The sequence below is a fragment of the Gorilla gorilla genome, chromosome 12 (genome assembly GCF_029281585.2).
Source record: "Gorilla gorilla gorilla isolate KB3781 chromosome 12, NHGRI_mGorGor1-v2.1_pri, whole genome shotgun sequence".
Classification (NCBI taxonomy): domain Eukaryota; kingdom Metazoa; phylum Chordata; class Mammalia; order Primates; family Hominidae; genus Gorilla; species Gorilla gorilla.
Window position 1 is genome coordinate 118,780,822 of NC_073236.2, and position 22,605 is coordinate 118,803,426.

Consider the following 22,605-nt stretch of genomic DNA (forward strand, 5'->3'; position numbering starts at 1 on the left):
TTAACAATTATCTTTCTCCTTCTGAAGAGGTTTATTTGAAAGTGGTTTAAAACTTGAAGTGGAGTACTAGTTATTAGGTTCCTAAACCTTTATATCAACATACTTTGTAGAGTTGTAATAAGCATTAAATGAGATAATACATATAAGACTCTTGGGACAGTGCCTGAAGCATAATAAGCACTCAAAATATGGTAGCTGTTTCTATTGCTACCATAACCACTACTGCTACCAGGAAAGATTCAAAAATTAGACAGAAAAGGGGGCCAATTGTAAAGCATTTATCAATTCACTATAAAACATCTAGGTAAAATTCAAATAAAATACCTTCTAACATTACATCAATAAAAACAAGACATTTCCACTCACTGAAAGAGTATAGCCTGTTATGACATTAGTTATAATACAGAATGTGGAATAATATACATTTTATTTATAAAGTCAAAACAAACATTTGCCAGGGAACATTCTTTACAGCCTACAAAATCCTCAGTAACTAATCCATACAGAAAATGAATGTAATGTGGATAAACAAAATCAGACAATACTGTAGTGCATAAAATATTAAAATTTTAACAATATTTTAGAATCAGTTTGACATCTAAAAGATTTAAGAGAAAATATGCTAGTCAGTTTATTTATAAATTTATCTGGTTCAGAAATATGCTAGAAGCACACTCAAAAAACCTAAAGACATTTCATATGATATAAAACTATATATAACAGAAAAATGATTCTTCAAAATAAGCGCAGGGAGCTTACTAATAATAGCAAGATTTATTAACATGAGATCTACAGACATTTAGGAGTTTTATGAAACCCTTGAAATTATTTGTGAAATGTCATGCGTGTGTGCATGCATGTGTGGTTAAAATCTTTCACTACATTCTAAAAACTTCACCATTCAAAAAATGTAAAGATAATGAAGCAACGTTTTAGAATCATAGTGGCCACTTCCAGTTCATCCGTTTATCCAGATTTTCTAGTAAGTTTTCCTGCAATATATTTTCAATTTGGATGTTAGTACATGAAAAACTTTTAAAGAATCAAATAAAAAGAATCTACAGAAAATAATCTACTTTATAAAAATGTCTGTTTACCTTTTAAGTGTTCTTCTGTGTTTTTTTTTTATTATCATGCAATGTTTTTACTGCTGTTCTCACATTCATTGTCTTATTTTCCTGTATTCCTTCAGTTGGTAGTTTTTCAAAAATGTCTTCAACATAACTGCTGTTCTTCAAACCATCAGGCAGTTCCCAAAATGAAGTTGTTGTACATGTATCAAACAAAATGGTACTCTGGAAATGTTTTCCACTACCAACTTTCTTTCTCACTGTTAAATTTCTAGAATGTAATCTTTTACTAATACGAATTTTCCTAAAGAGGTTCTTACAGACATCTTTCCTCTTTGTAGATTTGTTTACACTTTTGTTTCTCAGTGTATGTAAAATTTATATTTTGTTTTTTGTAACAATTTTGATCTAACAATGGGAAAATAGGCTTACTTTGTAATTTATATTGGATTTTTAGTAGATTCAGTAGCAGTAATTGCATCAAGATGAGCTGAATCTTTAGAATAAGTTGCGAGACCAGATGCAACTAATATATCTGCCAAATTGTTTTTCTCATGAATGACATCTACTTTCAGTTTTGTTTCAGAATGATATTCCCTAAACTGAAAAACTAAGTCTGGTTTACTTAGGAAATCTCGAAAAAAGCTTTTGGCTTCTTCACTCCAATGTTTTCCTTTAGCAGGTAAGATACCATATAAAATACATGGATAACTCAGCCTTGGCAAATTCAAAAGTTCCTCAGGAACAACTTTAAGATTTATAATTTCTGAATAATGTATATAAAAAGAAAATCCATAGTCAACCAACACAAGACATAAAGACTGAGGTGAGACTTCAGAAATTTCTACTCTATTCCACTGATCTTCCGATTTATATTTGAACAAACAACTAGAACCGGGAATTATGAACTCCTGAGGCAATGTTTGTAAGGTCTCTGGTAGATCAGAAAGCAACATAAAAAGGTATTTCATTATGTCAAAGAAATCTTCTAACTGAATACTGAAGTCTGATGGATCAGAAACAGCAGTTGCAATACCAGAATACTGCCTATCATTTTGGAATTGAACCCAAGTAAATGATTTTATTGTGCATGATGATACAGGAGTCTTAGATTCAATGTTGTAAACAATTTCTGCAGGTCTAAGTTTGTTTTCTTCAACAGGAACTGTATTCAAATTTAAGTATTCCAAAAGTAACAGGTCATCTACCAAAATTTCTACTTCCCAAACAGCATCTAAATATTTCAGGAAAAGAATATTTATTTCCAAATCAGCAAATAAGCACTCAAACGACATGTTCTTAGAATTTTCAAACCAAATCCATTTACAAGGTACAGCTTGTCTAGGAATGTTTCTTATTTCATTGCTAAGCAGCTTGGTATTACATACAGGTACTATTTCATAGATACCACAATCTACTAAAAAAACAAGTACTTTATCATCAACATACTTTTCTTCTACTTCTGATCGATGCCATTTCAAGGTATTTTTAGATTTTGCCAAGCATTCTAAACCTTTTTCAATACTTTCCATTGATAAAAAAGGGCATTTTTCTTCTTCTTTCGTAATTAATACTATTAAATCTGATAAAATTTTTTTATTTTTGGATAACTTCACATAAAATCTTCCACTTTTTGAAACATTAAGCATTTCAGCTTTTTCAAGTTGTCCAAGTTTGAATTCTTCCAAAGGAATTTTAAACAGCTGTTGGTTCGAATTCATAGAACCTTCAGACTCATTTGATTTTCCTTTCTTCATTTCATTATCACCTGGCCTCACCTTTTGAGAGAGAACCTGAGGCATTTGCAATGCTGACTTCTGCAGTTTTGAACATGCTTTCCATTTCAGTAGTTCATTAATGACACATCTTTCATCACAAATCATATTTACTTCCCATTTCTGATCATGCTTTTTCAAAAATTCACAATAAACTGTTTTGTTATGTACTTTCGAAGTAAAATAATCCACAGTTTTGTCATCCCATATTTCATCAGGCTCATTCCATTTTACTCCACTAAGAAAAGCATGGATTCCTAGCTGAGGAACAGTTAAAAATTCCCTCTGAAGTTCGTAAATTTTAGATGTGTTTACTATTGCAGCGTTACCATAGTCAATAAATTCTACTTCAAAAGAATTTCCTGGCAAAATTTTCTTAATAACTGCCCTGTAAATGGCATTGTCACCAGAATATTCTGCAACTACAAGATCTCCCACTAGAGGTTTAACTGATTTTCTCTCTCTCAATCTCCTTGCTGTTGCATTTAGAGCATCAGCAAGTCTGATAATTACACTTTCATTCTCAGCAAGCTGAATATGGAAACTTGCTGGATTACTGATATTAGATACATACCCTTTAACTTTGGCATTCAAATAAATTTGCGGTTGAGGAAGGTCTTTGATCTGTGGCCTAATAAGGTCATATGGGTTTTGTGAGGTTGTTTGATTTAATGCTCTGATAAAAGACTGTGATACAACCTTTACTGATTTTTGGCCCACACCCCTGTTCTCAAGAATATGTGCAGCTCCAGGGACAATTTTTATACCTTTAAGCCCATCGTTCAAAGAAGTCTTCATTTTGTTTTTTGACACAGGTTCCATTTTATAACAAACTGATGGCTTCAAAAACCTGGCATGTATATTTTTGGGATGCATCAATTGGTCTATTTTTCTTTCAGAATATGTTACTGGACTAGGTTTATTTATCACATTATGGTGATAGTTGTTTCCTGCTTTGCCTTTCAAAGAAGTAGTAAATCTCTTATTCTCATTTATTTTATTACTCTTTTCCATGCAGCATGCTTGGTCACAATGTCTTTTTCCATAAGCATGAAGCAACACTTTAATTTTCTCATTTATATATTGAGATCCATCATACAATTCTATACCAAGCTGTCCATCTGACTCCTGGGACAATATTATCGCCTTTAATGATCTTCCCAAGAAATTGTCTTTAAACCAACTACTGATTTCTGCTGGAATATCTACATCCCTAAGATCTGACAAAAAACACTTAATAGCTTGCATAGGTGTAAACAACAACTCTGGAAACTGAGCTGAAATGGCCCTCAACATATTTTCTCCTACTAATTGCTTATTTCCAAAGTCTACAAAATAGACTTGAAACTCAGATGATGAATCTGTTGGTATTGCTAAAGCTCTGTATGAGAGACCATCCTCTACATACTTAGATATGCACACTCTCATTTTATTAGAATCATATTTTGGAAAATTGTGGAGGTTAACACTCTCTGTGATTTTTGTTTCTATCATCTCTAGATCTTTATTATTTCTGCCAAGCTGGCAATAAAACTTTTTGGGACTATATATGTGAGATATATATACTTCTTCTTCACTTCCAATTTGTATATTAAAGGAAGAATAACAGTAACTGTAAAGACTAACTAAAGATGGGAATGTCTCTGATAATGTGATATACTGAGCAGAGCCACGATTCATAAGAAATTCTTTTGCACTAGTAAATGAGGACTGTAAATCCACTAAGTTATATAAATGGTTTGGATGTATAATAACTAAGGCATAGACGATACAAGTCAATAACCCTCTAGATGAAGAGATAAAATTCCACAAGTCTCTGAATGCTTTTCTTGTCCAACTGAATAATTTACAACTAACAGGCTCAATAAAATGGTTAAGACAACATCTGAAGGCTTGGCTTTCTAACAAGAGAAAACGTGGGTTAATTGCACAAAGATCTTCAATTAAAACCCTTTTTTGGTAACCATAATCAACAAACACTATGTCAACTTCTTTTGATACTTGAGTCAAAACAGCAGCTCTACACCACTTCCCAGAATACTTAGCAACACAAGCAGTCTGCCCAATCTCATAAGGATCAGAATGAATACTATAGTAATTCTGAATTTGCTCCATTAGTAATTTTAGGTCTTCTGACTTACATTGGAGCTGGCATGAAAAGTCACCTGGGCCATAATAACAGGAACATTTAACTTCAAGAACTGTTCCTGGTCTAAAAATATATTCTTTATAAGGCCAGGATGACTCAGGTCCCACAGACAAGGTGAAAGGATTTTTAAATTCTGAGATATTAACAGCTAGGGACTTTGGCAAAGACAAGTTATTTTCCACCAGGTTATTTGAATGGTACTTTTTAGATTTAGGTCCTTCAAGAAGGGCAGATATGACTTTTTTAATATTAACTTTGTTTTTAGATTCTGAATTTAGCATTGAATATTCACTTACAGATTTTGGAAAATATTCTAGTTCTACTTGAAAATATTCTGCATATCCAGCCTGTAACATAAGAGAGATAACATCAATATTTTCTGAGGCTTCAACACTTTGAATATTTACAGTGTACTTGTCATCTTTTTTTGCTATAACCTGAAGCAAAATTGCTTTGTTCAAAACTAATTTTTTAAAATAATCAATTGCAGCCTTAGTCCATAAATCTTCAACAGGAAATATATGTGCAAGTGAACAGCACATCGCTAGGGCAGGCAACTCACAAAATTCTGGAAGCAAAATTTTTACATCAAAAAATGGTATGGAATCAGTATTACCATAATCCAAAAAATAAACATTAATCTTATAACCATTAATTTCAGTGATGACAGCTCTGTAAAAACGTCTGTCCTTGCTATATCTAGCACAACAAAATAATCCAGGTTCAGGTTTTCTTAGAATCATTTCATCGTTTTCACACAAATCATAAAATTTGTTTATGTTTTTCATTATTTCTTGAAATTCATTCTGATGGTCATTAGTGCGTACCCAGAAATTTGATGGGTTTAATACATATGCTATAAAAGCTATGTAGGCAGCCTCTATCTCCATTTGTACTGTTTTAATGGGAAAACCTACTTTTAAAATGCCTTTTTTATTTAGAGAGTCTATTGACCATTCAATATTTCCCATAAAACTCTCAACTGCAAAGCTGTTTACATCAGACACACTTGTCTCACTCAAGATATTGGAGATTTTTGAATCAGACATCGGACAAAGTACTTGTGTGCCTACAGTCTTCAGTAGACACTTAGAATTAACTGTAGACTCTTGAGTTTGTAATGTCACATAATACAAACGCTCATCCTTATTGAACCAATCAATGTGTGCATATACCACTTGTCCTAATAAGGCCTGTTTAAATATACTCAGTTGAAATATTCTTGCATCTCTATCTGGACCGTGCAAACATGTCAGAGAACATGGAAATGAAAATAATGGTACTAAAATAAAATCCTGTTTAAGTTTCTTTACATAAATTGAGGGTATAGCCTCGCTACTGCCATAATCCATAAACCAAATTTTTACTTGATTTGGGGGCAAGAGCTGCTGAAGAATTCCTCTATGCCACTGTCCATTTCGCCTTCTGGCAACACAAAGCAGCCCAAAATTATCACACGTGGGACTAGTTTCTTGACAGACGGTATCATAATGCAAAGTCATATGTGCTGTCAAGTTTTCTAGCTCTGGAGTCCATTTAATTAACTGACAATAAAATTTACTTGGGCTCAATGCAGATGATACCTTTACACTTTCAGTACTTCCTACTGACAAAGATGGCTGCAACTTATCCAGAACATGTTGAATATCAAGTGAAGTATCTTTATTACCTAATGACAATTCAGGCCTTTTATGTTGTAATACATCTGGCATTTGTTGAGGGAATTCTTCTAACATTTCCACAATAAGACGAAATGAATCTCCATCAACAAGTCTTCCTAATTGTAACTCGAGAGCCTGAGATATAATTTTTGGCACTTCAAAAAGAAACATTTGCAGAGGTAGAATAGCTTGCACATAACCTTTCACTTGTATTCCTACTAATGACTTGAAATAATTCAAAGCTTTAGGGGACCATTTTTCCCCAACTGGTAGTATATTCGCAAAAATACCAAATACTACCCGTGGCGGTAGCTCAAATAAATTGCCACAGGCTGAAGCAATCTGTGGACCAGCAACTCTTAGTTCTTCTCCGCGATCTATGAGAAGCACTGTATAGAGTTCATTTTTCTTTTCCACGACTCTTCCTCTCTGCCATTCTCCAGATACTCTTTCTTCCACCAAACAAAATTCATCAATTTCCACGTTATTTTTCACTTTTGGAGTATGTTGTATTTCTCTCTGCAATACGTGGTAGTCAAACGCACATTCATTATTCTTTATGCCTTGAAATTTCACCAGAATATCCTTGGGAAGACATTTAATATGTGATATTGTCAGATCCACATCTAAAAATGTTGGTAAGAAAGATGTAGAATCCATTTTCTAAAAAGCAAATAATAATTACTCATTAGCTATCAAAGTTAACTGCAATTAGCTTTACGTTTGGCATATAAATATAAAACTAAAAATAATTATATGCCTGTATTTTATCAAATTTAAACATGTTGATAAAAATTATACACATCGAATAAGATGCTGGTGAAATAAACAAAATCTAACATTCACTGCTTTCTATACTTTTAAAATTTTTCATTGAAATAATTACAAAAACTTTTTTTAAATAGGAAGAATACCATCACTGGAAAACAGAGAGGAGCAACCTTTATTTTCCAGAAACTTTAAAAAATTCCAGCTGGATATTGGACAGATGTGGTGTAATGAAAGGAGCTAAATTAGCCTCACTGGGGACCTCCTTCTCCTCCTGTGAGACAACCACTTTCCTTCATGCAGACTCTTTCCAACAACCTATAACTCAAAGAGTTGAGTGCTAGAAGGGCAGATGGTGAACCAAAAAGGGGCACACTGTTTTCACTCCCCACTCTGTGCAGAATTCGCAATATCTGGACTCTATCGGCATCATTATACAATCCCGGGATTCATCTTTGATTGAGGGAAATCAGCTGAGAACTGGACACCACTAAGGGAAGCTAAGCATAGAAAGACACTGAAGTAGGTTAGGTATATCCAGACCTTATCACTGGCATGACTGGCCACAATAAGTGGAAAAGGGAAGGAATCTATAGCATCAAGGCAAAATTTTCTACCATAGCTAATCTGTGGATTTTTAGGATTCTAAAAATAAGGCAAATATTCAAGAAATACAAATAATCCCCAATTTCAGGCAAGAACCATCATCTACTGTGACAGAATACAGCTAAACTCTTCCTTGACTCTGAGTTAACAGTTGACAGGCATTAATTTATTTCTATGAGGATGAGTAAGAGAAAAACACTGGATGCCTTCCCCCCCAAAACGAGGGAACCTCTTAAAAGAAACCAAGGAAATGCTACTCCATAGAAATAGATGTACTGAAAGAAACAGCAAAGTCCTGTTCTCAAAAAGGTCAAAAGGTGAAAATATAACAACTGATATTAGGATGAACTATACACACATGATAGATTTCAAAGTATAATGGGAAAATAAAACCTAAAATAAAAATAAATTAGAAGAAAATTTTGACAGAATACCCCAAAGCTCAGAGGAAAAAGATTAAAAGATGAAAGAGGAGTATGTAGGGACAGAATATAAAGTCTCACCAAAGTCTAAATGTTTTCATTATTTAGTCACAGGCCTTCACCCAATTCCCACACTTTACTCAGTTTATAGCCCCATTAATTCCTTACATGAAGAAACAACCAGGTACTCTCAAAGAATCCTATACTGGATTATACCAAAACTGTCTTCCTGGCATTCACCTAAAGGGCCCTGTGATCATTCACATGGGCATATGGGAAAGAAAAAATTTACATACATCTTTCAGGAACCATGCCACCCTTTTTTATGTATAAAAAGTAGAGGTACCCAGAAGATCTCCTTCATTAAACAGAGGTGGTATATACAATACATAGAAGACAACCAAGCCCAAAGGCACGAGGAACTTTTTAAATAGGTTACTCAAACTATCAAAAACCTACTCCTCCACGTCACTATCTCTCCCTCAAACAATACAGATGGACTCCTGGGGAATTTCACATCAGAGGGGGTAAACATCTGGTTTATACATGGCTCTCACTTAATGCCAGTAACATCCAGAAACAGACTGCTGAGGCATTACACCCCAACCCGGGTGTGGGGGTGGGAATGGGGGTAGGGTGGCAGACTAAGAAATGAAAGAAAATCTTCACAGTAGAAAGACCTACCATTACATCTACTTTGCCTAAAGAAGAAATTGCTTGAGTTAATAACCTATGCATATTAATATGCAATGGCTAATAGTTTCTGCAGGATGATTAGGAATGCTGAAGGAACAAGACTGGAAGACTTATTACAAAAACGTCTGAAGAAGAGGTATGTGAATGAGCCTCTATAAATTGGCACATAGGAAAATTTTAGGTCCCATGTGATGCTCACCAGAGGGCCCCACAATGAAAAAAAATTCTTCTTCAGGTAGACAGCATAACCTATCCTGTGGATGTCAGTCAAACTCTTTCACCTGCCTCTACAATGCTTACTAAATAGGGTCATGAAGAAAGTTCCCAGTGTCATGGACAAAGCTCCTACCCTTGGGCATCTAAAGACCAAATGAAAATAATTCAAAGAAAATTCAGGTGTATATATACATATCTTTTTTATTATAGATATTTATATATATAAAAATATGTATATATATCTTTCTATTATATCTTATATAAAAAATATATTATATAAATATATAATATTTATATTTAATACATAATATATTTTTATATTATATATAAAATTTAGAACTAAACTAATTGTTTATATATAAATATAATTATTTATATATAAATTGTGTATAAATATAATTATACACAATTTATATATAAATACAATTTATATATAAAATTTAAAACTAAACTAATTATTTTACACAATGAACAAATGTATTATTTTAAAGACATAATTTAAATCAAGATGTTCTAGATCCAACCCCTATTCAAATATGATAATCCTTAGAAGACTACTATATCACAGAAAGTACTTACACTGTATACACAGGATTCAGATATCAGTACTCAATTAATTGTGTGAAATTTGGGAAACTATTTTTCCTTAGAATCAGACTCTAAATCTGTAAAATGAAAAGTTTAATTAAATTAGGATTTTTCAAACCATTTTTCTGCAGCAGAAATCTTAAAATGTAAAATGCAAAAGATTTTTTTGCAAAAATCAAAATACCTATAAAATGGATTCATTAGTGTTCTAACAATTTCATACATTTATAAAATTGTGAAGTCAGTAAATGAGACTAATAAAGTTATTCTATTAAAAACAAGCCGATAGCAGCCTTATCATATAATTTGACTTATTATGATGTTTGATAGCACAGTATCGGGAAAATCAGGCTCACAAATATGGAACAGTCTACCTGCTTCCAAAATCATACATGATCCAACACAGACAGAGTCAAACAAAAATATGGGATAGCCACAACTTAAATAATCAATGAGTTAATCTAATGCACTAACTAATGCTCTTTTCTGCTTTTAAATTTAGTATATAATATTTGAATGTTTTATATAAAAATTATATTTTAAAAAATCAAATTTAAATCCAAAGTTCCCAAACACCTGAATTAAATCTAAATAAAAAATACACAGCATCACAGTTCCCCTGAGGTTTGAGGAAAATATAATCTACAAATACTATTAAAATTGATAGAGAAAACCCTTTCTATACTAACATTCCCTGATTCTATAGAATATATATTATAGATAATGGCATTCATTGGAGTTTATCTTCTATAAATTAACATCAAACAAGTCCAGACCAGTAAAGTCCACTAGAAACACAATTGAGCCATACATATAAAGTAATCCAGTAACACCATTTAAAAGTAATTAAAGAGACAAATGATATTAATTTTCATAATCTACTTTAACTCAATACATCCAAACTATTATGATTTCAACATGTAATCAACATAATATTATGGCATTTGATTTCTTTTTAATACTAAGTCTTCAAACTATGGTGTACATTTTACATTTAGTGTACATCTCAATTTGGACTAACCATATTTCAAATGCTCAATACCTATATGTGGTTAGTGACTACAGTATTTCAATGTACAGGTCTAGAACTATGATACAATTTTAAGTTTTAAATATAAATTTTGTCAAAAATCTTAAAGCAGGTAAAATAATAGTTCCCTGAATTAATAACTCCTTATAATGCTTTAAATATTTTAAAGGTTTTAGTACACTAGTTTAACTGATCTTCACAATAAGATCCTTCATTTTTCAGACCACAGAACTGAAGATCAACTGAAACCGAAATTGATCAAAATTGAAATCTAAAAAGAGATTTAGGTTTCTGATTAGGTTTTCTGATTATCAGTCCAGTTCACTATGTATGTTATTTCATTTCCACTGCTTTACACTGTTGTTGCAACTAAAGTACATAATCATGGACAAGAGCCAAAATAAAAATGAAAGATGCAAATACAAAAGAAAAAAAACCCACAAAAACAAACAAGCAAAGCACCATTCTGGGACAGAATCTGCTTAATAATTCTTCCTTTTTCAAAATTTAAGGTCATTCTGCTCAAACTTTGGCCAGTATTCTGGCAAGGTCACTATGTTCCAAAAGACTGCAAGTTGAAGCATCTGTGCTTTGGTTTTCCTCCTCCCATCTTTTCCACATATTCAGAATAGTCTCTAGATTCACCTTGTTAATGACACTGATGTGATGAAAATAAAACTGGATATACTATTTGAGTATGCATATTTCAGAATCAGGGCTTCATTTTTTTTAACATTCTTTACTGAAGTTCACAACCAGGAGCAATTTTTTCCCCAAGGGAACATCTGGGGGCATCTGGAAATACATTTAGTTGTCTTAACTGAGGTAGGAAGTGAGTGCTACCAATATCTAGTGGGTAGAAGCCAGGGATGCCGCTGAATATCCTATAATGCACAGCGGAGCACATTCTTCCACAAACAAAGAATTATTCAGCCCAATATGTCAACAGTTCTGAATCTGAGAAACTCTGCTTTAGTGAGAGCAAAAATAAATACCAGGTAGATAAAAGAACTAATTTATTAAAACTATCTAAAAGAATTAGAAGAAAATACAAGAATATTTTTCTAATCTTACTAAGGGAGACATCTTTTAGAAGACAAAACCCAGAGGTCATAAAATTTTTTTAATATATTAATTTTGTTAATTATACGCAAAAAATGAAGGTATAAACAACATTAAAATCAATTTAATTTACTGCATGAAGGATTTTCTCAAGCCAAATATCTTCATCATCTATGACTCCACTATCATTCTACTCACAATCCACCAAGAAATTCTACTGGGTTCATCTCCAGAGCATATAAAAATCTGACACTTGCAATTCTGCTGCCACAATCCTGGCCTAAACTATCTTCCCCTGTCATCTGTAATACTACCTTCCTCACTAGTCTTTTAGCCTTAACTCCACCCTATCCCAACCTGTGAATATTCTTAGCATTGTAACCAGAGTGATCTTTTTAAAATATAAGATACAATATGCTAAGAGAGAAAAAAAAAATCAGTGGCTTCTAATTTCACTGAGTGAAAACTAAAGCCATCAAAAATGGCTTTATGAAGTCCGAAAGAGCTAACCATCACCACCACCACCACCAAAACCTCCCGTGTTTTCTCTTACCTTATTTCCTATTACACTCCCATCACTTATTACACTGAAGCTGCAATTCCTCCCTTGACATTCCATGAATCTTTTCACCTCTGGGCTTTGGGCTTAACTGCTGTCAGAGCACAGCTTGCTTCCTCACTTCCTCCAAGTTTTGGTCAGAAGATCCCCTTCTAGGTGAAGCATTCCCTGACTACTCTAATTAAAACTGTAACCTCCCACAAACGTAATAGTCCCTAGCCCCTCCCTACCCTCTCTACCAAAAGCAACAAAAAAGTTATATTAAACTAGTGGTTCTCAAACCTTTGTTCTCAGGACACATTTATAGTCCTATAAATCACTGAAGATCTCAAAGAGTTTTCATTTATGTAACTTATATCTACCAACGTTTATCATTTTAGAAATAAAAATAGAAATTTAAAATATATTTAATTCATTTAAAAATACTAAACCCACTAAAAACACAGATATTTTCATGAGAGATGGTTATATTTCTTAAAACCAAAAAATTAGTGAAAAGTGACATGGTTTTGTAATTTTTACAAATCTCTTCAATGTCTGCTTAATAGAAATTAAGCTGGATTCTCATATCTGCTTCTACATTCAATGTGTTGCAATAGGCTATTCTGGGTGAAGGATGTGAAGAAAATCTAGCTATACACAGATACGTAGTTGGAGAAGGAAGGAGAACGTTAAAAGCTTTTTCATATAACTGAAGACGTTCTTCTTTGATATGCACAACAACTCAATGAGTAGTAGTTTCTTCGAAGTTAGTTTACAATGTGGAATATAAAATCATAAGGGAACTTTTTGTATTATCTTAAAATCCACTGGCCTACCTATCTTGTACTTTGAAATTTTTAAATATGCATGATTTTATGAGATATCACATGGATTAATTTGAAAATATTGGTTAGATGTACAGATCTTCCATATGTCGACATATTACATTACCTAACATCCCCAAACAAAACTGATTGGTATCACCAGCAATCTCATCAGAAAAGTCATCAAATTTGGGGATACCATCAAACTCAAAATGGCAGACATAACTTTCCTGACTTTTCTAATTTTTGCTTTAAAACTTGGATTTTATCATTGACAGATACTGTCAGTTGTTTTCCTTAAAGTGAGGAGCTTGCTTCAATGGGCAAAGTACCCAAATCTGACTCAGTTTGCTACACTGGTTTGCAACTCAACTAGTTACATCAAATGCTTTTCCTAGAGTCGATCTGCACAGTTCAGTATCAACAGAAGCGCTTTTATGAGTACCTCCCATTTCACCACATGGACTATTAAAAAGACATATTTTCAAGGATCATGCTTTAATATCATTCATTTTTACTGCTAGATCAAGGACATTTTAAAGTGAAACTGCCACCTTTTTTATTGCAAGTGTTTGGTAGTAAATAATACAATGACTACCAATAGTTTGGTGCCATTGCCTTGATTCACAGCCAGGTGCCAGCAGTTTTATCCACCATTGCTTTTGCACCATCAGTGTCAACATTAACACACTGAAAAAGGTAAACATTGACAAGATGCCAAGTTTATTCACGGGGAAATAATATTTTCAATAAATGGTCCTGAAAAAAGAATGGATACCCACATGCAAAAGAATGAAGTCAGACCCCGACCTCACACAATATACACAAGATGTTCTCAGACTTACGATGGTTCGACTTCAGATTTTTCAGCTTTACAAGGAATTTTGGGGGACATAACCCCATAGAAATCTAAAAGCTCCTCACAACTTAAAAAGGAGGTACAGTTTCTACTGAATGTGTATTGCTTCCGCACTACCGTAAAATTGAAAATCCTAAGTTGACTCATGGTAAGTCAGGGACCATCTCTTTTGTTGCCAGCATTAAATGCATCTTCAGCTTACAGTATTTTCAATTTACAATGAGTTTATCAAGATTTAATCTCATTGTAAGTTGAGAAGCATCTGCACAAAAAGCAACTGAAAATGGATAAAAAACCTACGGGTAAGAACTAAAGCTGTCAATTCCTTAAAAATTTTGAAATAAATCTTCATGACTACTATGGTTTAAATGTTTTTCCCCTCCAAAACTCACATTGCAACTTAATCATTGAGATGTGGGACATTTAATAGGGGTGAATAGGTCAGGAGGGTACTGTCCTTATGAATGAATTAATCCATTCATGGGTTATCGGGTTATCAGGGAGTAGGATTGGTGGTTTTATAAGAAGAGGAAGAAGGACTTGAACTAGCATGCTCATCCCCTGTCCACGTGATGCCCTGTACCACCTCAGGACCTGCAGAGTCCCCACTAGCAAGGTGGCTCTCACCAGAGGTGGCCCCTTGACCCTGGACTTCTCAGTCTCCATAACTGTAAGAAATAAATTCCTTTTCTTTATATATTACCCAGTTTCAGGTATTGCTATAAGGAACAGAAAACATATCAAGATGTGTTAGGCAATGGCTTCTTAAATATGGTTCCAAAAGCACAAGTAACAAAAGATAAAAAAAAACAGATCAATTGGACCATCAAAGTTTAAAAAAAACTTGTACTCCAAAGGACCCATCAGAAAAGTGAAAAGTCAACCCTGAAAATGGCAGAAAATATCTGCAAATCACCTATCTGATAAGGGGCTTAATGCACAATATATGTAAAGATCCCAAACTTAACAATGGAAAGACAATGCAATCTAAAAACAGGCAAAGGATTTGACTACATATTTCTTCAGAAAAGATACATAAAAGGCCAATAAGCATATAAAAAGATAGTCAACATCATTAGTCACTAGGAAAACACAAACTACAATGAAATGCCACTTCAGACACACTAGCATGACTGTATTTTAAAAACCGAACAATTACAAGCGTTAGCAAGAATGTAGACAAATTAGAACCCTCCTGCAATCTGCACCTGTAAAACGGCACAGCCATTTTCAAAAAGTTTGGTGATTCCTCAGAAAGTTAAAACAGCAATTCCATTACTAGATATAGACCAAAGAAAACTGAAAACACATCCACACAAAAATTTGGACAGGACCATTCTTAGTAGCATTATTCCTAACAACTAAAAGTGAAAACTACCCAAATTTCATCAACTGTTGAAAGAGAAACACAATGCCATAAATACAAAAATTAGTGGGGCATGGTAACGTGCACCTCTGGTCCCAGCTACTTAGGAGGCTAAGGTGGGAGGATGGCTCGATCCTGGGGAACAGAGATTGCAGTGAGCCAAGATCCTGCCACTGCACTCCAGCCTGGTAGACAGAGCAAGACTCTGTCAAAATATAAATAAATAATAATAACATTTTTTTAAAGAAAACACTTGTTTTCCCATGGATTATATTAAGTGACAGTGATTTTTCCTTCTCTCTGATTTTTCCACTTCGAATTTCTCTATAAATGGCCATACATTTCTTCTCTGACAGTGAAGAAAAAAAAAAACTGAAACAAAATTCTTTTCAAAATGCCATAAAGTTAGAAGAAAATTTAGAAAAACATTTGAAATATTTTAGGATAAGGTGGACAATCTTAAGAAAGATAGAAACCCAAAAACCATAAAAGGAATGAAGAACACAGTTAGGTACATATATGCTAAATTAGGTACAGAAAAGAATACAGGCCGGGCGTGGTGGCTCATGCCTGTAATCCCAGCAATTTGGGAGGCTGAGGCGGGTGGATTGCGAGGTCAGGAGATCGAGACCATCCTGGCTAACACGGTGAAACCCTGTCTCTACTAAAAATAAAAAAAATTAGCCAGGCGTGGTGGCGGGCGCCTGTAGTACCAGCTACTTGGGAGGCTGAGGCAGGAGAATGGCGTGAACCCGGGAGGCAGAGTTTGCAGTGAGCTGAGATCACGCCACTGCACTCCAGCCTGGGCGACAGAGTGAGACTCCATCTCAAAAAAAAAAAAAAAATTATATGAATAGACAAATGACAGATTAAAAAAAAAAAAACCGTAACATGGAATATAGATAAAAAGCATCCTTAACATAAAAATATGTTCCATATCACTAGTATGGGGAAAAGAAGAATAAAAATTCCTCTTCCATGTACTGTATTAGGAAAAACATAAATGAATGATTATATCCAGAACAAACAAATACGTGGAGAATGAAAGTTCATAGGTTCCAGGTAAGAGAATAAATTCTTATAATATTTTTGTCATGTAAACTTATAGTACCATTAATCTTAAAGTCCTCACATCTTTTGATACCAAGATTACTCTTGGTAATCTATCCTTATGAATATAAGAATACATACTGAAAGATGTTTGTTGAAACACTTACAAAATTAAAACTATAAAACACTGCTAAGAGAAATTAAAGATGATGTAAATTAATTTTAAGGTATCAATTTTCCCCAAAGTCACCTACAGAACTGACATAATCCCAATCAAAATCCTGGGATGCATTTTGGTAGAAATTCAAACGCGATTCTAAACCTTTTATGGAAATGCAAAGGAACAGAATGGTCTAAATAGGTTATAAATAAATAAACTGAAAAAGATTAAAATTTGAGAACTTATGCTTACCTGAGTTTAAGACTAATTATAAAGTTACAGCACTCAAGACACTGTGGTACTGGTGTAGTACTGGTGTGGAAACAGATCAGAATGCAGAAATAAGACCTAGATAAAGTCAATAAAAGATAAAATGATTTTCAACCAAGGTGCCAGCAATTCGACAAATGATGCTGTAACAGCTGGATAGCCATACGCTTAAAAGAGGGAAAAAAACTGACCATATGCAAAAATTTTTTCTAAATGGAATATAAACCCACATATAAGAACTAAATGTATAAAACTTCTCAGAAAAAAACAGAAAATCATAGGTACCTTGACGTGGCAAAGACGTCTTAAATAGGACACAAAAAATTCAAACTGCTAAAGAGGGACAAAATCAATACATCAAAGTTTATCAAAATTAAAATATTTTGCTCCTCCAAAGACACAATAAAAAGACTAAAGGCAAGCCAGAGAGAGTGAGAAAATACTTACAAAACATATAGCCTAGAACCTGTCTCTAAAATATATAAAGAACTTTCACAACTCAATAGTAAAAAAAAAAAATCCAATTTAAAAATAGGTAAAAGATTTAGCAGCCACTTTACCAAAGAAGATTTATTGATGGAAAATTAGCATTTGAAAAAGATGCTTAATATCATTGTTACTAAGAAAATGCAAATTAAATCGCACTAAGATAATACTTCACATCCACTAGAATGGCTGAAATTAAAGGGCAACCGTACCAAACATTGGTGAGGGTATAGAGTAACTGAAAAGGTCACAGACTTCAGAAAGAACTGTAAAACGATAGAAACACTTGGAGAACAGTTTGGAAGCTTCTTTAAAAGTTAAATATATACCACATGCCTTCCACACGACCCAGTCATTCCACTTCCGAGTATTTACTCAAGATAAATGAAAGTATATGTCCATACAAAAACTTGTAGGAGACTGTTCACAGCAAGTTTACTTGTAAGAGCCAAAAACAAAACAACCCAAATGTTTGTCAACACAATAAACAATGGAACAATACAATAGTCGTAACGCATAAAATGGAAACTATCCAACAATAAAAAGGAATGCTGTAACCCCAGCACTTTGGGAGGCCAAGGCAGGCAGATCACCTGAGGTCGGGAGTTCGAGATCAGCCTGACCAACAAAGAGAAACCCCGTCTCTACTAAAAATACAAAATTAGCCGGACGTGGTGACACATGCCTGTAATGCCAGCTACTCAGGAGCCTGAGGAAGGAGAATCGCTTGAACCAGGGAGGCAGAGATTGCGGCGAGACGAGGTCCCACCACTGCACTCCAGCCTGGGCAACAAGAGGGAAACTCCGCCTCAAAGAAAAAAAAAAAAGATTGAAACACTGATACTCATAAAAACATGGATGATTCTCAAAGTAATTATGCTGAAACACAAAGAGGCAGAATACACATTTTATGAGTCCATTTGTATAACATCCTAGAAAATGCCATTTAATCTATAGTAACAGAAAGATCAGTGATTGACTTGGATAAGGCGAGCACAGGTTCGAGTGGGACCAAAGGAAACTTTTGAAGGTGATGGATATGCTTATGATGTCGTTTATAGTGGTTTCATAGAGTATACATGTGTCAAATGTCAAATTGTACACTTCAAATATGTGTAGTTTGTTATATCTCAGATATATTTCACTAAAGCTATAAGACACACAGACACACACACACACATACAAACACATACGCACAACCTGAATGTTCATTAATGGAGGAACAGAATAATTCATAGAGGACTTATTTTAATATTTGTAATTACTAATAAAAAATTTCTATTGGCTCTGATGAATAGGTCTTAAGAATCCTGTACAATTTGGGAGGAGGTCAGAGTAATATAAAAAAGATACTAAAATGATATCTTACGTGTATACATGAATATGTGTTCATATACAAATAGAGGAAAGTGTGACGGGTAAGTATCAAACAAATAAATTAGGAGATGGAACTGGAAAAAGAGTTCCAGAAGGTAAAAGGTAATTCACTTTACCCTCTGCTTTAGCTGACATGCTGTAAAGAGCTTATACTTCTTGTTAATTTCAAAAGGTTAGAAAAATTGAATGTATACCAAAGTGGTACAACAATTAAGTGACTCATCAAAAATAAATTTCTTCAGAAAAGCACCTCCACACCTTAACTCTCTTTATGTCTTTTGGTCTACACTAACTCACTCTCTCTCTCTCTCACACACACACACACACGCAACTCACACACAACTTGACATTAGGATCTCTCACACTCACACACACACACACACACACACCCGGCATTAGGATCTCTTCCTAACACAACCCTAGCATTATATCTCACACACACCCTGGCTTAGAATCTAATTCAAACACACACCATGGCATTACAATCTCTTTCTCACACATACCCTGGCATTAGGATCGCTCTCTCTCACACACAGACGCTAGAACTAGGATTTCTCTCACACACAACCTGGCATTGGGATCTCTCCCTCACACACACATCCTAAAATTAAGATTTCTCTCACATTCACACACACCCTGACATTAGGATTTCTCTCTCACACACACACCCTGACATTAGGATTTCTCTAACACACACCCTGGCATTAGGGTCTCACACTCACACACCCTGACATTAGGGTCTCTCTCACACACACACCCTGACATTAGGATTTCTCTAACACACACCCTGGCATTAGGGTCTCACACTCACACACCCTGACATTAGGGTCTCTCTCACACTCACACACCCTGACATTAGGGTCTCTCTCACACACACACACCCTGACATTAGGATTTCTCTCACACTCACACACCCTAATATTAGGATCTCTCAGTCATGCTCACACACCCTGGCATTAGGGTCTCTCTCACACACACCCTGACATGGTCTCTCTCACACTCACACACCCTGACATTAGGGTTTCTCACATACACACACACTCTGGCATTAGGATCACTCTGTCACACACACACACACCCTGGCATTAGGATCACTGTCACACACACACACACACCCTGGCATTAGGATCACTCTGTCACACACACACACACACCCTGGCATTAGGATCACTCTGTCACACACACACACCCTGACATTAGGGTTTCTCTCACATTCACACACCCTGGCATTAAGATCACTGTGTCATACACACCCTGGCATTAGGGTCTCTCTCACACTCACACACAGCCTGGCATTAGGATCAGCCATCATTGATCCCATATGCTGGGTGCTCCCATCTCTGACAACTGCATTTTTTGAGGAAGGGCTGCTGCTCCCCGGTGGTAGGGCTGAGTCTGAGCCACCGCCGCCGCCATTAGAGGTAGGGAGAACAGAAGCAGCTGAAGATCCCACAACAGACTTCAGATCGCAGCCCGCCCCTGGGAGGCCAAAGCCCCTGTAGGTCAGAGGAGAAAAGTGGGGAAGTACCATGGAAACCAATAGTACCTGGAGCAGGCTAACCATACATAAGCCGAGCTGGGGTTTACCAAGAATCTCTGCTGCGGGTCAGGCCGCTCTTCCCAGAGCTGGAAAAATACCGCTAGGACCCAAGATGGCGGGAGACTCGGGCCCTGTTACCACCCCCTCGTAATCCCGCAGGGGCCCCAGGGAGCATGTGCGGGCTTGAAGGCCGAACGCGGCGGGGGAGACCTGCAGCTGCGCAAAGCGTCCCGCCTGGCGCTGTCCCTGCCTTCCTCAGGGCGGAGGCTGTGTGCGGCCTGGTAAGGGTGGTGCCCACTGGGAGTTCTTGAAGCTGGCATTAGGCTCCAGGTGGGCAGCCTCACAGCCTTGTCTCTCAGGGACAGGCCATGGAGAGACTCTGGACGGGCTAATGTGGTGGAGAGGATGTAGCTTGTCATATGGGTGTAACACATTGGGGTGGTATCACCCCACTTCCTGGCTGTGCAAGGGTTGGAGTTCATGCAGATAGATCTATCTTGCAACTACCAGGATAGAAACTCAGGAGTCCCCAGTGAATTAGTGAAAGAAATGTCTATTTATTGAGCACCAGTTAATCAGATATTTAAGTTATTGCATTTAATTCTATTTCTCTGTTTTGGAGAATCTTGAACTGGGTCCGTGAATTAGATGGTATTAATGTATACAATGTTAATTTCCTGATCCCAGTGGGTATGTTAGGGTTATGTAGGGAAAAGTCCTTGTTTATAGGAAATAGACAAAGTAGCGGGGGTTATTGGGCATAATGCCAGCAGTTTACTTTCAAATGGGGAGGGGACATGTTCTTTCTACTCTTCTTGCAACTGTTCTGTAAATTTGTAATTATTTTAAAAGAAACACTTTATTTGAAAAATTACTAGTCTCATAAAATGAGCCACACAACTCTATTTTTTTGTGTTCTGCAGCAATTAAATGACATTATATAACAAGGACAGAAAGTAACTGTCCTTTGAAAAATTAGAAACTCAACTATATTAAGTCATCTGGGTAGGTATTTTAGGTGAGGCAAAATCTTGCCTTCCACATCAGTTGTTTCATGCTCACAGATGGAGTCCAGTTTTCTTTTTCTTTTGACTATTTCCTCCTTTGTTGTGTATGTTAATTATTCATATCTTTTTCTCTTGACAAGTCTTATCATCTGTATTGTTTTTTCTTGTAATATTCTCCATTTTATTTTTTCCTTATCTGTATTCTTTCCTTCTATTTTTTCTCTGACTTTATTACTTCATTTTCTTCAGTTTAATGTTTACTGTCTCTATTTTTAACCTTTCTCATTTTCTGAAAAATATATTTAAGCTATGAATTTCCCTCCAAGTACTACTTTAGTTGTATCCCTTAAGTTTTTAATGGTATAATTTCTTTATCTTTCAGTTTAAAATTGTCCTAATTCCTATTGAGATTTCTTTTGCCATCTGGGTAAAAGATAATTTTTCTTAATTTCCAAATATGTGGAAATGTGTTATTAGCTTTTTGATATTCATTTGTAGCTTACTTGCATTAATTGCATTGTAGCCAGAAAATGTGGTCTGTAATGATACCAGTTACTTAAAATTTCTTGATACTTGCTTCTTCCCTAGTACCTAGTCATTTTTAAAATTTATGTCTGAAAAAAAGAGAAAAATAAAATAAAATTTAAAAAATAATAAAATTTATGTCCGTTAGATCAAGTTTGTTAATTGTGTTCAAGTGTTCTATATCGTTACTGATGTGCTTGTCAGCTTTATCAGTTACAGAAAGTGATTTTTATCAGTTTATTGTAAGTCTACCTATTTGTCTTTTCTATACTTTGAATATATTTTTTAAAGTACATAAAGATTTAAAATTTCTTTCTGATGAATTGACCGTTTTATCAATTTGTAATAACTTTCTCCATGTCAAGAGATTTTTTGCCTTAAGGTATTTTACCTGACATTTATTTAACATGGCTAAATACATTCATTGAGTTGGTATTTGCCATGGTGTATCTTTTTATATCCTTTTATTTGCTAACCTTCTTTCTTGTCCTTATGATTTAATGTGGCTCTTTATAAAGAACGTGTAGCTCAATGTTGTTTGTTTACTCTTTGTTTAG

The 22,605-nt window shown here is 34.9% G+C and overlaps 1 protein-coding gene across 1 annotated transcript; it reads right to left on the reverse strand.

Moving 5' to 3' along the window:
* Positions 1 to 408: 408 nt before the first annotated feature.
* Positions 409 to 20,679, reverse strand: TDRD15 (tudor domain containing 15). Its single transcript, XM_055378797.2, has 4 exons — positions 20,523 to 20,679; positions 17,096 to 17,191; positions 9,943 to 10,028; positions 409 to 7,318 (listed from the first exon to the last, which is right to left on the reverse strand). The coding sequence occupies exon 4, from the start codon at positions 7,313 to 7,315 to the stop codon at positions 1,511 to 1,513; it is 5,805 nt and encodes a 1,934-aa protein (XP_055234772.1). The 5' UTR covers positions 7,316 to 7,318; positions 9,943 to 10,028; positions 17,096 to 17,191; positions 20,523 to 20,679; the 3' UTR covers positions 409 to 1,510.
* Positions 20,680 to 22,605: the final 1,926 nt, after the last annotated feature.

Bases quoted from the DNA above. Each gene is read 5' to 3' on its own strand.
- TDRD15 (XM_055378797.2), bottom strand. From the start codon at position 7,315: ATGGATTCTACATCTTTCTTACCAACATTTTTAGATGTGGATCTGACA.